General features: G+C 44.3%; 1 protein-coding gene across 14 annotated transcripts in view; it reads right to left on the minus strand.

The window, feature by feature from the left end:
* The window catches only part of LOC147154002 (membrane-associated guanylate kinase, WW and PDZ domain-containing protein 1-like), an 80,582-nt gene that overhangs the window by 15,947 nt on the left and 49,491 nt on the right, over window positions 1-15,144 (minus strand). For 12 of the 14 annotated variants that reach the window (XM_086039190.1, XM_086039155.1, XM_086039182.1 and 9 more), the window contains 7 exons: window positions 14,575-14,632; window positions 14,317-14,429; window positions 12,344-12,466; window positions 12,017-12,202; window positions 10,221-10,832; window positions 3,012-3,046; window positions 652-907 (listed from right to left, as the gene is read on the minus strand). In XM_086039190.1, the coding sequence (XP_085895316.1) occupies window positions 652-907; window positions 3,012-3,046; window positions 10,221-10,832; window positions 12,017-12,202; window positions 12,344-12,466; window positions 14,317-14,429; window positions 14,575-14,632 (1,383 nt within the window). The remainder of the gene's footprint in view (window positions 1-651; window positions 908-3,011; window positions 3,047-10,220; window positions 10,833-12,016; window positions 12,203-12,343; window positions 12,467-14,316; window positions 14,430-14,574; window positions 14,633-15,144) is intronic. The other 2 variants (XM_086039199.1, XM_086039139.1) reach the window with 1 other exon arrangement.

The raw sequence follows: 15,144 nt of genomic DNA on the forward strand, positions 1-15,144 counted from the left end.
TACATTGCAGCTCCAGCAGTTTAAACGTTAACTTGACGTAACAGCGCAAAATACACGAAATAAGGCTAACGTACAAAGTGGACACAGTGATGTTTTGACACGGAAGCCGAAGAAGCAGAGGAAGAAGAAGCCATACCTTCTTCTTCTACTACTGTTTCCGGTAAATTTGGTCAATCTGCGCATGTCAAAATAATTTGTTCCGATCTAAAGTGTGTTGCATGAACACGCAAGTCCTAATCGAATCAATATTTTTAGTGTCTGTGAAAACTGTGCGTCCCGTCCTAATTTTAATCTGAACTCTGATCGGATTAAAGAAATTTTATTCATGTAAACGTAGCCGCTGTCATCATATGGTACCCACTTCTATTTCGATTTCAACCTTTTCGTGTCATGCAATTGCAAAATGTGTGCTTTCTTTTCTCATCTCTTTGCTATTGTGAAACGTTGGTTTACATCACTGATGGGTTACCGCTGATATCAATAGCAGTGCACAGGACACACACACACACACGTGCCCAAAAACCCTACAACCATGTTCACACAAGTGCCTGTGTGATTCACGAGCGCTGCGATGGGTCACGCGTACCGTCGATCTCGAATAAAGCACTCAAGTAGCGTCAATATTTACAACTGACACTCAGCGTTACTCACATCTGCTCTCGTACATGCTCCTTGACTGAGCCCAGATCTTAAAGGGGTCCGGCTTCTTGCCGAGGGTGAGGGTGCCATCTGCGGGGTCCTGAGGGGGCAAGCCCGGCAGCGGCTGGGTGGGCGCAGCGGGAGTGGGCACCGCAGCCTCACCGGGCATTGCGGAGGGCGGGTGGTTGGGAGAGTCCGTGTGGGTGCTGCGATGGCTGCACACGCTGTGCTGGGAGCTGCTCTGGCTATCCTTCCTCTCCAACTGGTGCTGAATGCATGGGGGGGAATTGAGTGAGGCAAAAAAAAAGCAGAAGAGGGGGGGGCAGAGGGCAAAGTGATAAGTGTGTGAGTTTCAAAGTGGAGATATGGCACTGGCGACATTCAAGGTTGTCTCTTTTGTGGCAAAAGCACTGAGCATCTCTCACTCTGTTTGCGGTTAAAAAAAAAAAAAAAAAAAAAAAAGACGACTTGGTTGCCATGGTTGCAAGACAAAAACATGAAATTGTGACATGGAAGAGCTGCTTCCTATGAATCCTTTCGGTATCAAACCAAGGTTGACCTCATTGTAAGAGATTATGTCGAAAGCAAAGTTACATCCCTCAAGATTCTTGTGAGTCAAGTCGATACCATGGCGACTGAAAAGCTGAAAGCGTAGCTTTGTTTTTTGATTCTCATTAAATGAAACTCCTTTTTGTGACAAATTTACCAAATACAGTATTTTTGATTTAGGTGTGAATCTATTAATTGGAGTCACCATGGGTGTGGTAAAATTTAAGAAAAAATAAATAAAACAACAATAGTGATTATCATTTGCATATCTTTACTGTCTGGTAGAAAACCTGTGATGTCCAAATGTGGTCGATTTTTCTTTACCAATCGATACTAATTGTCAATCCCTACATGCTCTTTTTTTGGGGGGGAAATCCAAATCAACAATCCTGTTTGAAAATCGCTTGAGAGCAAATGTGTTTCTCACTGTAATAATTTGGGTTTTCATCCTCAAATAAGCAAAATGCTTTTGTGCATTCTTGAATGCCTCGCATGGTTATATGCCCTATTTGATATTGTTTTCTGACGTGATGATGTTACTAAGAGGAGGATTAGCTCACTTAAATCCGCACTTAAGGCCAGTTCAGAAATTGACTGCCCGCCACTGTTTATTACACTGTCTAGTCAACTCATTTTTGTTTTGTTTTTAATTGCGGCCCGCTTTGCTCACATAACTTTCAATTACAGTTTTGGGAGATGACATAACCACTGTCGTTAGCTTGGAAGCTTTTTTTTCTTGTCGGAGACAGAGTGCAATTGCAGACTTCGATTGGCACGGCTAGCAGAAGTGACGTATTCATAACATTGTAATCAATGGCAAAATAATTTAAAAAAAAGGCCATCTTCTTTTTTAACCGTATTAAATTAGCGACTGAACATGATTATGAAGAGGTGTTGTGTTGATGTGCGACATGATATGATAGCATTACGAAGTATAATATCAACGTAGACGTTTGGTAACTCAAGCAAGATGGAGTTGTTATTTTTTTTTTTTCCAGAAAAGCAACGCTTTTGGAGATGCAAGGACTCCGCATGGCAGCGGCGTTGGGTCAAAGTAGCAACCATCTGATGGCGATGCCAAGTGAGCTGAGTGCTTGCACCCCCAATGCAAAACTGTTTTCAGACCACAGGCGCAAAAGGGGGCCACAAAATAAAAATTAAGGGATGGTTCAGCTTGGACAACGTTGCTTATACAAAAGTGCCCACACTCTCCGCCTACAACAGCAAGGCCATGTGTTTATATATATGTGCGTGGGTGTGTGTTTTTGTTGGCGATATGAGTGCATATTTTGTAACATGGCAGAAAACAAATATAATTAAACATTTCTTTTGTGGCAGAATCTTCCCCCCCCCGGGCTGACCTAATGCCCCCGACTAAATACGCTCTGACGCCGACACCGACTTTGGGTGTTCCCAGCCATCCTTTCTCTTTGCATCCTGCCTCTTTCCAATCATCCCTCAGTGGCTGCTGACAGCATGGCCACTGCTGAACTATTCAAACAAGGCTTTGCTGAAAAAGTCGCTGGACAGTAGCGCGACCTCAGTGCTGGGTCTCGGACGGACAAGGGGAAAAAAATAGAGCAGAAGCACAAAGATAAAAGAAAAGAAGCACAAAGCCTGACTGAGGGACGGCAAGAGAAGAGGAGTGGCGGTGACAGGACAAAGAAGAAATGGGAAGCTGTTGATGCAGAACAGGCGGCAACTAGTTTGATGTCATATCACATCTTTGCTTCTTCTGTTCTTTAAATAGAACATCTCACTCGGGTGCATGCACACGCACGCACGCGCGCACACTCAAGCAGGCTGGAAATTGTGATACTCACCACCAGCTTTGGACTCCTCTTAGCAGGCACCACTCCTGCAAAGCAGCGGCAGAGAGATAGAGAAATCATTAATGAGCTCTGCACTTGGCCGTTGTCGATGAGAAACTCCAAGGGCCAAACAAATGGACCCGATACTTCCGGCAGCCCAGAGGGGCACGGGCGCTTCTCTCCTCTCTCCAAGCGGCGAGCTCCTCCGCTTCTCGCGGATCTAAGTGATCCCCCCCCTCCCGTGCTGATCCCGGCTCCACACAGAGATCTCGCTATTCGCAGAGGAGCTTCCCGCGTTTGACAAGGCTGACTGATGGTCAAGCGGCGGCAGCAGCGGCAGCGGCAGCGGCAGCTGACGATGGCCAGCGTCAGCCACAGGTCTCCACGCGAGAGAGCGCCCACCCCAAAGCCCTCGCAAGACTGCTCGCTCAATACTAGAGCTTGAGCTCTGTGGGCTGCTTGAGTTTGAAATCAAAAGGAAGCCGCAGCCTCACTCAAGCACATTGGCGAGTCTTCTTCGCGGCTCAGTTTTTTGCTCGTCGGGACGCTCGTCTCCCCCTCCTCATCTGCTGTGCCACCACGCCCCCTTTGCCACACAGCAGTTAACATCGAAGATCAATCTCATTTGTGCTCATGAAAGATTCATCGACTATCGGGGGAGAAGGTTGGCGAGTGTTGAGAATTAAGCCACATTCCCGCGTCGCTGCTTCCTGTTCTGGCTCAACCAACCCACCTCAGCAAAACGGCCAAACACGCTGAATGGTTGTCTATCCTGCCTCAACTCAGTATATGCATATTTATTTATTTATTTATTTATTACCAAGAGCAGTCCTTCTCCCTGCTGGTGCTGCTACCTACCGCAGCACGCGCACGTCTGTGTGCCAAAAATAGACATATGAATGCATGAACGACAACACGGGAATTTGTTTCCCACTCCAAGATACCTCAAAATGTTACACTATCACAGCGTGATTTCGCGATTTCTCTCCTCTAGTTCTCTTATGTAAAGTTACAGCAACATTAGTACATGCAACTACGTGCGTGCATTCATCCATCTTCAAGCTCTTACTGCTGCACTGGCAAAAAAAAAAAAAAAAAAAAAAATCATTAAATGTTAAAACTCTCTGTTGCCGCAAAGCCCATCTCTCTACATGATTCATAATTCATCCTTGCTATTTCCCCCTCTCTGACTCTCCCTACTTCTCTTTCTCTCTCCCTCTCATCGGATTATGGGATGCTCGCGTCTGGAGCAGCTGCAAGCGCGCATACGTGCATCTGTGCAAGTGTGTCTGTCCCTCTAGCCGTTCATATTACAACGTGAGGATTCACCGACAAGCGTTCCCTTACTCAACGGCAGGTTAGGTGACCCGGGACCACTAAATTTTCACCGCGAAGGTCAAGAGAAAAACATTTCACTTTTGAAACAAGCTCTGGAAGTGTTCAGACTAATGAGCAAAATTAGACACAGGAAGTGAATGCAACTCCTTGCTGCATTTCAACACGTAACAATGAACAGAGAAGAAAAAAAAAAAAGTGGCTTCACACACGTTACCCTTTGCCGGCACGCAATATCTGCGGCATCTCGTATACGATGCAAATCTTTGAATCCGCCTAAATGTGTAATTCAGAGTCGGTGAAACATTGATGAGAGTAGCATGCCTGCGCACGCACGCGGGTCTGATCAAGCATCCAAATGCAGGTGAGCAATACACACTTTGTGTATTATCAGCGTGTAGATTGAAAAGTTGCACCAAGCTAAGAGCAATGTGCCGCCATGTGAGGGTAAAGGAATGCACAGCTGTGGGCTTTTCCGCCTGCACGGATTCTCTCGTAAACGACAAAGTCTGTCATTTATGCACCTACATGCAGAGACGCGCGGCAGGTGTGGCCCGACGCTAAAATGTTGGCGTTCCCTGTCGAATCCGGCCTTGTGCATGCTCTCCCGTCGAGTTAAGCACTTTTCCTCTTACACGCTTCACTGGCTGTAGTAAGTCAAGCGGCCGGGGAACATGAAAAGTATTGTACGTCAAGTTTAAACGCAATTACGATACGAGCTCTCGAGTACAAGCACTTGTGGCTGAAATCAAAATGTGGCAGGGTTTATGAATTTCCGGACCTGGAGTTGACACCTCTGCAAGTCAGTCACGTTATTTTAGTTAACGAAAACTAACAAAGGCGGCACAGTGGACGACTGGTTAGCACGTCCGCCTCACAGTGCAGAGGTCGCCGGTTTGAATCCGGCCCGGGTCTTCCTGTGAGGAGTTTGCATGGTCTCCTGCGTGGGTTTTCTCCGGGTACTCCGGTTTCCTCCAACATTCCAAAACGAACATGATTGGTAGGTTGATTGGGCTCTCTAAATTGCCCCTAGGTGTGATTGTGGGTGCGGATGTTTGTTCGTCTCTGAGTGCCCCGCGATTGGCTGGCAACCAATTCGGGGTGTACCCAAAGTCAGCTGGGATAGGCTCCGGCACGCCCGCCACCCTTGTGAGGCGAAGCGGTTTGCAAAAAAAAAAAAAATTGGAAAAAACCTTTTCGTTAATGAAATAAAATGAAAACGAAAATATTTTCTTTTAAAAAACAAAAACTTACCGAAACTACTTTTGACGATGACAAAACAAAAAAGCGAAAATGTCCTTTGTTTTCATCTTTGGCAATTATTTTAACCCATGAAGGACGGGAGCGCATGACCGCATTTCCACCACTAAAGCTGGGAGCGCCGTTGCGCGTTTCTCCTTTTAAAGCCGGAGAGCGTATACGTCTTTTTCTTTTTTTTTAATCCAATTCTCGGTCTCTTAGCCAATGAAATGCATCAGAATATATATGTGACGGTGTCGTGAGCTGCCGGAGGATACCCCGATTTTTTCGAGGAGTAACGGCGGACGCAGTCGATCGCGATAAACTCTGCTATAAGCCACGGCACTGATATAGACGACACGCTCGCAGACTTCAAAGCTGTGAAACCATCCAAACGTGAGATATGGTTCAAATATATGTTCGTAGACAATGACGATTTCAACGTTTTTGTAAGAGAATACAGCACGGTAATTACCACTCCGTTTTTTTAAAATAGTTCTTCACTTGCATCTTCGTGTGCTCATCTTTATTCAAATGACAAGGGGAATACAGTGAATAAAATGAAGGCGTGTACGAGTAATGAACGCGACTGTGAATGAGGACGCAGCGGTAAATAGTGACGAAGCAAAATTACAAAATCCTTCGAGGAATGGCGGCAGGCGCAAACATATACTCCATATGCATTTCTGCAACTTCAACACCGCCGACCACACACACATTCTCGTTGGTGTTCGTGTTTCATCGCACTGCACAACAGAGACGTGGAGTCAAGCAAAAAAAAAAAAAAAAAAACCACGTTAAAAAACAACATACAATGTGCTATTTGTGTTAGCGCTGGGTGGAGTGAGTTGGGTGGCCGTCATGCTTCATTCTGTGCTAGCTCACTTCTCAAGCTGAAGCAGCAAGTCGCGGCCTTGGTGCCTCAATGCACAGCCCGCATACACGCCGGTCCTGCCTCCAGCTTTTCTGTGCGCGGTCATCATGACTAATGTTCTCTTTTGTCGAAACTAATCCGCTCGCATTTGTCCTCGCGCCATTGGAAGTTCAAATAAAATGCCGCCGTGCACCCTCTCTCTTCAACTCGACATTTGATCATCTTGTCCCTCTACAACCGCCATCGTCGTGTTTCGCTCCTCTCGCTCGTCGCTTTCCCGCTTCTCCATGACGTCTGATTTTGTCTCGGCTTTTTTCTGCCGGTCTCTCGGGGGACGGGTGCACTGTGCGCCATTGTCATGGCAACTGTAGCGGGAAGACAAGATGGAGGACTCATTGCTGAGCCTGCCTGCCTGGCCTCTTTTTTAAGGGGAGGAGCTGGTGTGTGAAAACACCAGATGTTCTTCTTCTTGTTTATTATTATCCTTAATGTGGGTTGAATTTCAAAGCGTAGCTTAGAAGTTGATTATTGTTAAAGTTTATGAAAAATGATAACGGGGGCACCTGATTAAGGCAGTCAGGGTTGAGTTCGCACGTGTTCGATATCGGCCATCTTCAAACGTGCTCGTTTGGTTTCTGCAACCATTTATCATGAGAAAGAACCTGAAAACCACTCCCGCCGTCCTTGTTTGGACTTTGCTCTTGGTCAAACCTTTAATGTTGATTTCCGAAGCTCTGTCTTTTCATTTTTCATCCATAATGTACGGGTGAGTAATAACTGACATGATTTACTAAGCAGATAATACTTCCAAGTTGTAAATGACCCATTGGGCTTAACACTGTTGTCGCACATTATTTATGAAGCCATTTGCCATATGTTAATCAGTTCTTCAAAAATAATTTCTGTCTGCCTGTCAAAATTTGCAATCACATCAATATAATAAGATCATGAGCCACTGTAATAAAATGCCCAACTTTTTGTTGTTTTGTGTTGTTGTTTTTTCTCTTAGCGGGTTTCAAGCAGATTGATAAAAATATCGATAACCTCTTCGCCTGAAGTCGGCTTTGTTCCTCTTGGCTTAGCTCATACACATAACGCGCGCACACACACACACACACACACACACGCTTTGGAGAGCTTTCAGCTACATTCATGGCACTCTCACGCCCTTCTCACTATCTCGATCGTATTCTTGCACTTGCACAGCTGAAACTTGATCCTCATCCTTCTTATTTATTTCACCTCTTATCGGCCTAACCTCACCCCTCCTTTGATTGTTGCTCAGGAATGATCACACGCTACCTAATCATCACAATTCTCGCATCTACAACCAAGAATAGCTGCAATGTTGTTGTTTTTTGACAAACGTGCAGAACAATTTAAGAACTTAAAAAACATACTTAGTGTGCATTGTTTTTCTTTCAACCAAGGTTAAAAATGTGCACGTTTTTGTTTTTCATTTTTTTTGGCAAAGGTCTGGGTAAAAACACGTGTCATCAGGAAACTAATGAATGGGGGGGACTGCTAGTGGAAGTTAGTCGAAGTTGGTGGACGGAAACGCTAACAGATGCGGACCAGCCTAGAGGCGATCACGCTTTGGTTCGGCCGGACAAGAAGGCGGATAGACGGACGGCGGAAAGGTACCCCGGCTGCAGACGGAAAACAATAAACTGACCGGGAATTTTTTGTAAAATGCCCAGCTCCGGTGCTTGCCATTATCAGTTAGCATTAAGCTAGCGGATTTAAGGCAAAGTTATGAGATTGACTAAAATATGCGGCGTTTAGGTCTCTTTGTTTTAGTCCTTTTGGAAGAATTGTTCCCAATTTGCCAAACTGCTGCTTGTTGCGAAAAGACTTGTGTTCATTGCCAATATACGGTGCTCATATGTCAAATTCTTGCTCACAAGTCAAAGCAAAAAACAACCCCAAAAATCAGCCGCATGAGAGCTCCTATCAGAAAAATATCTCCTGAGTTGGGTCATTGGTATCTGAAGGCACCACTGTGCACAAATCAGGTCTTCATTTGACCGTGAACGGCTTCATTTATCAATATCTGGAACACGCTTAGCCCTTTTGTGCACTCCTGTCCCTCATCAGCCGGCCACTCGTCCGGAAATGCAGTAATGACACCGCAGTGTCAAACTGAAGAAAGATGATTTGCAGCCTGGACCAATGACAGAGTGAGCCCCGCCTCCACGAAAAACAGTCATTGCTCTCGTCCTATCCTCCACCTCCACACATGTTTTGGTGACAACATCAGCCAGCCAGCATCATCTCATGCACGCACACACAAGAGGACAGGCTGGCCCGTAATGATGCTGACATTTAACACAATATAATAAAAAATGTTATTGGAGCAGCGGCACACAAGGTCAACTCATTAGAGGGCATAATTAATGTGGGGTGCAAACACCAAACCTGCCAGTAATTGGCATCCAGGTTATGATATTTAATAACGATGGGGACTGAACACACATAATGGACTCGGTGTGTTCAGTCACTACGTTAGCACTGGGAAAACTATTCTGGATTTAACATTTAATTGGGGAAAAAAAGCATTTTCTTCAGGGAGCTCGTCCTGTGATTTTGTACAAAAGGTCAGCAAGGTTTTGCAAAATCGACTTACAGATTGCATTACATTTGAATGCAGATCCTGGTATCAATTAAGATGTTCACTTGTGTTTGTTTGAGTCATTATTGTATAAATGAAATCGTCTGCCAGAATCAAACTGGCAGACCTCTTCTCAGTGAAGCAGTATTATGCAACCTAAAAAAAAACTTTTGAATGCTCTTCGAGTGTACAAAATGAAAATTACGCCAAAAAGTGCAAAATGACATTTTTTGAGGGAATGAAACAGTTTACAACGGAGGATTGGAGCATCAATCTATGGGCAAACAAGCATCCCCCCTCCACCCCCAACTTGCCAGCACAATATAATGGCGGTGATATAGTAAAACACACATCCCTGACAGTCTTTGGGGTCAAGTTCAAGAGCATCTTCATTCATAATTTTTCAAGAGTGCTGTACATATACATACATACATACATATATATATATATATATATATATATATATATATATATATATATATATATATATATATATATATATATATATATATATATATATATATTAGGGCAGTCAAAATTTAAGAATTAACTATGGAGATTAATTTAAATTTCATAACGCACTAAAAAAAAATTAACTCAGTTAACTCCGTTTTATTGATTTCCTGTAGCAGCTGACCTCTGCTCACTGTGCAGCCAAACTGAGAGGAGAGTCACTGTCGCAAAGGCGGACATTTACGTAGTTTTACTTTAAAAAGTTGCTTGACGGCTCATTGGAGAAATCCAAAATAATTAGCATACTTTGCATAGCCAATTTCAAATACCATACTAGGTGTGCGTCTTTGGTGTATCGCTCAACTGTTGGATTTTACAGTACAGGAATCGTATTCAAGGACCAAAGAAAGCTATTAGAAAAGTCTTTGAATTGAAATATACTTTTTTCCTTTTTTTTTTCATATTAATTCCAAGATTTTACTCAAGTAAATAACGGTTCCAAGCTTAGTAAAAAATTGTAGTTGAAAAAAAAATACGATTAATCGCGATTAATTATGGAAAATGTGCGATCAATTAGTTAAAAAAATGTAATCATTTGACAGCACTAATATATATATATATATATATATATATATATATATATATATATATATATATATATATATATATATATGTGTGTGTATGTGTGTGTGTATTAGGCCTTCCATACCTCTTTGCACCAGCATGGTGACTTCACTCCCTCGCGGGCATTTGCTGAGCAGGTCCACCACCTGGTTGTGGCTCATGTTCTGGACATTTCTTTTGTTAACCTCCATCAGAATGTCGCCCTCCTTGAGGCCCCGACAGCGTGGGTAGTCCACGATCTGCTTGACCCGCTGCCCGCCTCCCGTCAGGCTGTCTGCGATGGTGAACCCAAATCCTTTGTCTCCCTTCTCCATGTGGATGGTGATGAGCTCGGGCTGGGTGGCGATGGACGAGGCCAGGGTGACCACGTCGCTGGTGTAGCCGTGCAGGCTGTTGGACAAAGCCTCGGCGGACGGGCTGCGCGCCCGCGGCTCTCTCTGGCCGTTGAGCGGTCCGCTCGGGTTGGAAGGCGAGTCAAAGGTTTCCTGTCCGTTGACGATGATCGGCTCCTTGTCCAAGATGGCCACCGAGGTGACCAGACTGGTGTTGGGGTCGTCGGGGTCAAAGGGCAGCGGGTAGCCGCGGCATAAGGCCAAGTCCACCATGGAGCCAATGGGGATGGATTGGAAGATCTTGACCACCTGAGCGTGGGTGTAACCCAGCACGATGGTGTCGTTCACACTGACGATGACATCGCCTGCGTCACAAGGGTTCAACGTTAGAGGAGGCCGTTTTCCACAAATGAAAATATAGTGGACCAAGCCCTGTGGAAAAATGTTAAAGGGGCTTTAGGTCTCCACGGGTTCATTGGTACAAAGAGGTGTGCTCGGGTTAAAAAAAACACCCAATCATGACATAATTGGTTGTATACGATTGTGAAGTTATTCACAACAAACCATCAATAATGTTAGCTAGCCTCAGAAAAAAACATGTCAGAACTAAGTTATGTGACCCAGAGGAGAAAACATAGATTTTATGTGCATAATCCCTGTACGCAAACAGTATGGCAGCTAATAAATGTTAAGGAACACAGACAAATTGTGACGACAAAGGAGACTACGCGGGCTATTCATTAGCTGCGTCGGGAGAGAAGCAAAAACAAAAGTTCCACTTTGACTGTTCCCCATGAGGTGCATCTCAAACGCAGACAAAAAAATACCAGCAAGGAATTAAGATGCCCCAATAAGGTGTCAAACGAAACTTATATTACTTGGGCCTGATATCCTGTGAATGCCATACTGTGACAATATGGAGGGTCATTGTAGTTGATGTCATCATATGGCTTTGTGCATGCCGCTTTGTTCAAAATAAAAACATAGATCAAGAATTACAGCACAGCTGCTCCTGTCTCTAAACAGTAGTGTCCAGGGAAATTTATTTTGGTCTGTCGTTCTAAATATCCCAAAAATATGTTTTGCTCTTAAAGAGGAATTAAACCCCCCCAAAAAATGTTCCACTACTCTAAACACAGCATTCTGATTCATATACCGTTTGTGGAATTTTGAGTTGAGCGGTAAAATCCACACGTTTCTGTCACTTCTTTCGACTGAAAATGACATCACAGTTGCTCTGGGCTCAGGTAATGACTAATCATGGCTCAGCTTCACAAAACGGGTGACAGGTGGGTTGACTTCCCGTTTTAAGTTTGACACCTTGTATAGTCCAACGTACTCATCAAAAAGACAGGTTCCTAAACCAGTATACAGTCTTGAAGTATGCATGAATCGTCACATCTCACATTAATGAAACAGTTCTTGGGATGTGGACGTTTGCTGAACAGCACAAACGCATCGGGCTCTCAAGTACTGCACTCGAGAAAGCAGCTGGGTTGGCTTGGCAAAGAAAAGAGTGCCTCCTACTGATGGCAAACGTGTACTGCACCTGTCTCCATCTTGCCATCCACGGCCGCAGGTCCGTCCAGCACCAGACTTTTGATCTGCAGGAACTCATCCGGCTCATCGCCGCCGACCACAGTGAAGCCGAAGCCGCGACGGCTCTTCTTTAGCTTTGTGTTGATGAATGTTCCTTTCAGCTCTGCGGGGTTTCTGGTGAAGAATGGTTTCCCCCCTGCACGGCAACGGCAACGGCAACACAACCCATTCCAATCCGCATTTCAGATTTTGCGCTCGCGTCCTAGTCATCCGTCAAAGACTGACAATACAGGTTTAAAATTGCTACGCGGATGTAAACAACATGATAGAGGTTTACGTTTGGCTCCGGTGGGGACGGAAGGCAGGGTTGGCGGGACTTGAGGGTCCCTGTAGGTCTCCAGGTGGTTTGGAAGGTAGTTTACCAGCGGTGCTGCAGCTGAAGAGTGCTCCTCTATCCACTCTGCGGGGACAAACTCTTTCAGGTTAGTCCCGACAAATATTCAGCTCAACGTTGTATTATCACGGCACGTATAAATAAACATGGCAAAGACACACACAAAAATGTTAGTGCGCACACATACAAGAGCAGTCATTTGGTACACAATGCAAACATGAGTTGAATGGTCACTTTTGATTGGCACATTCAATCAATGGAAAAATGCAAAATGCAGTCATAAAAAATGTGTTGTTTATTATATCGCCGGCGTCGGGGCAAAACCTCATAAGCCACTTTTGGGTGAATTTCATATTTTTTTCAAAAATCTTTGCAATTGGTCAGTCCACACGCGTGGGTGTTATTTTGGCACATTATTGACCAACCAAAAATGTTGAAAAAAGCATGCTCGCTTCCACGACGCTATGCTAATGGTTGAACAAGCTTCCCATTTTTGGGATCTCCTGAAAAGTGACCATTTTGGAGGTACAAGATTTTGGTCCGACGCCAGCGAAATGCAGTATTATATGAGTGAAGAAATGTTTACTACATAGATTCTTTTGATTCTGCCATTTTTTTTCCTCTAGCACATCAGGTTTTTATAATAATAAGAAACAGTGACGTAATCTATTTAGTAATATTTATGAATTAAGGGTTTGGTTCAAGAACGGAAACATATTTTTTACAACTTTTTTATGACGCATGGTAAAAATCAGAGATGGGCACTTTACACTATTTTGCCGGTCCGTCCTCCGTCCGCGACCTGGGCAAAAGGTCGCCAAGTACAGCAGCTACATAAGGACAAAATACGGACGTGACTTTAAAACATCTAATTGAAATTAATTACACATACATAAATGACAAACTATGTAATAATTCGCTATTTTCGCTTGAGATTTTTTTCGGCCACCGAATTTTGTCAGTTTTCCCTCTATTTTACGCAGCCAAACCAATAAAAAATAAAGCAGTGGGTGTTGTATACCTTTCGGTCCCACAGATGCAATGACATTTTGTTTTTATTTCACCGATCGCCACGCTGTGTGCGTGTGTGTGTCTTTTGTTTTTATTTGATATTTGTTGTCTTTATTTGGCGGCGTGTGTGCTCATGCGGCACCTGCGCGTGGCGTGAAAATTCTGTTCTTGACGCCGATTGGCTGTCGCCGATGAGGGACGGACTGGGACCACGTGGATGGGCCGGAGATTCCGACGAGAACTTAAGTGACGGATAGACGATACCCAGCTCTGAATAATTTCGTGTTTACCGATCGTATATAAAATTTCCAACCTACGGGCCAGCATGTAGCTCAATAATGTGAAAAAAATATACGAAACATCTCTAATTATAGTGTGCGCCGCACCATAAGAAACATCATTAAATGTTTACAGATCATCAGTTAAGCAAAACCGAGCATTATTTGATTTATCAAGGCATCATTTCTTCGCAGCTCTTCTTTGGGATCTCATTAGATTTACATTTGGTTTGCGAGTGTAAATAATGAGCATACCAAGCTATCTGTACACATTCAGCATCGAGGAAGGTTATGTTATGATAATGGAGCAAATAAAGAATATTTGTAAATTGTCAAGATGGTCTAAAGCGAGAACCATTTTTTTTATGGCGAAGAAATTAGAAAACAATGCACAACAGATATGAATATTGATCACTAAAATAATAATGACAAAAAGCAACACCGGGGCTTGGGACGGCTCAAGTTGAATTGATAAACATGTCCAATAGATTTGATTGATTTGGCAAGCGAACGCTTTTGTCTCCAAGATACAGCAAATGGAGATTCTAGCACCCGAACCCCAGTGAGCAGCGGACGAGACACTGACGGACATAAAGAAAGAAAGGAAGAAATGGGCAGGAAACCAACCTCGAATGTACCGCTCACCTTCTGGAGGCTGCGGCTGCTGCTGCTCCTGCAGGATTTTGCGACGCCGCGCCTCCGCCACCGGGTTCTCGTACTGGGTCTTCCTGTTTATATGACTGACACCCGGGGGGGGGGGGGGGGAGCTTCGTTAGATTTGACAGCTCTCCGGTTTAAAAGCGTAGTAAACTGTATTTCCAAGAGAAGACGGCTTGATTTCCTTTGGAGCTGCGCGCTGACGTGCCAACAAGGTGATTTACTTACTCGACATAGTAAATTCCGTACACCGGGTCATCTATCCTCTCCCATCCTGGCGGCAGCTCTGAAATAACAGGCCGACACAGAGCGTAAAACATCGAACGGCAATCAGCTAGCAGTGAACTAGCGTCGCATCAAATCAGCGCATTGACAGCGACGTGACAAATTGATTATTTGTGCCAACAATTCAGGCTGAACTAATTTGGCTACAGCCATTTTGTGCATAGCTGTCACAAGGCATCAAAAATGAAACCGTGACCTGGTTTCGTTGAGATGTCAACAATCAGACCGCTGGTCAGCGGCATAATAAACGCTAAGTATTGCACTGTAACGATTGCGTCAGGAAGTGTGCGCATGCTGTCGATGTTCACCGAACTTCACCATCGGTAGCCGTTTACTTCTCAGCAGCCGGCAACAGCAAAAAAGGCTTTCAAGGCCAAACATTAACATCCAGTTCAAGACTGGAATGTGTTTCCATTAGCGACATACTTCCAAGGCCAACGGTAACTCAAGCTTCAAACGACGACCTCAGGGCAACTGTGCCTTTGCTGATCAATAAAATGGCTTGTTGCGTAA

The sequence above is a fragment of the Filicampus tigris genome, chromosome 1 (genome assembly GCF_054856515.1).
Source record: "Filicampus tigris isolate MCC_2025a chromosome 1, RoL_Ftig_1.0, whole genome shotgun sequence".
NCBI classification, from domain to species: domain Eukaryota; kingdom Metazoa; phylum Chordata; class Actinopteri; order Syngnathiformes; family Syngnathidae; genus Filicampus; species Filicampus tigris.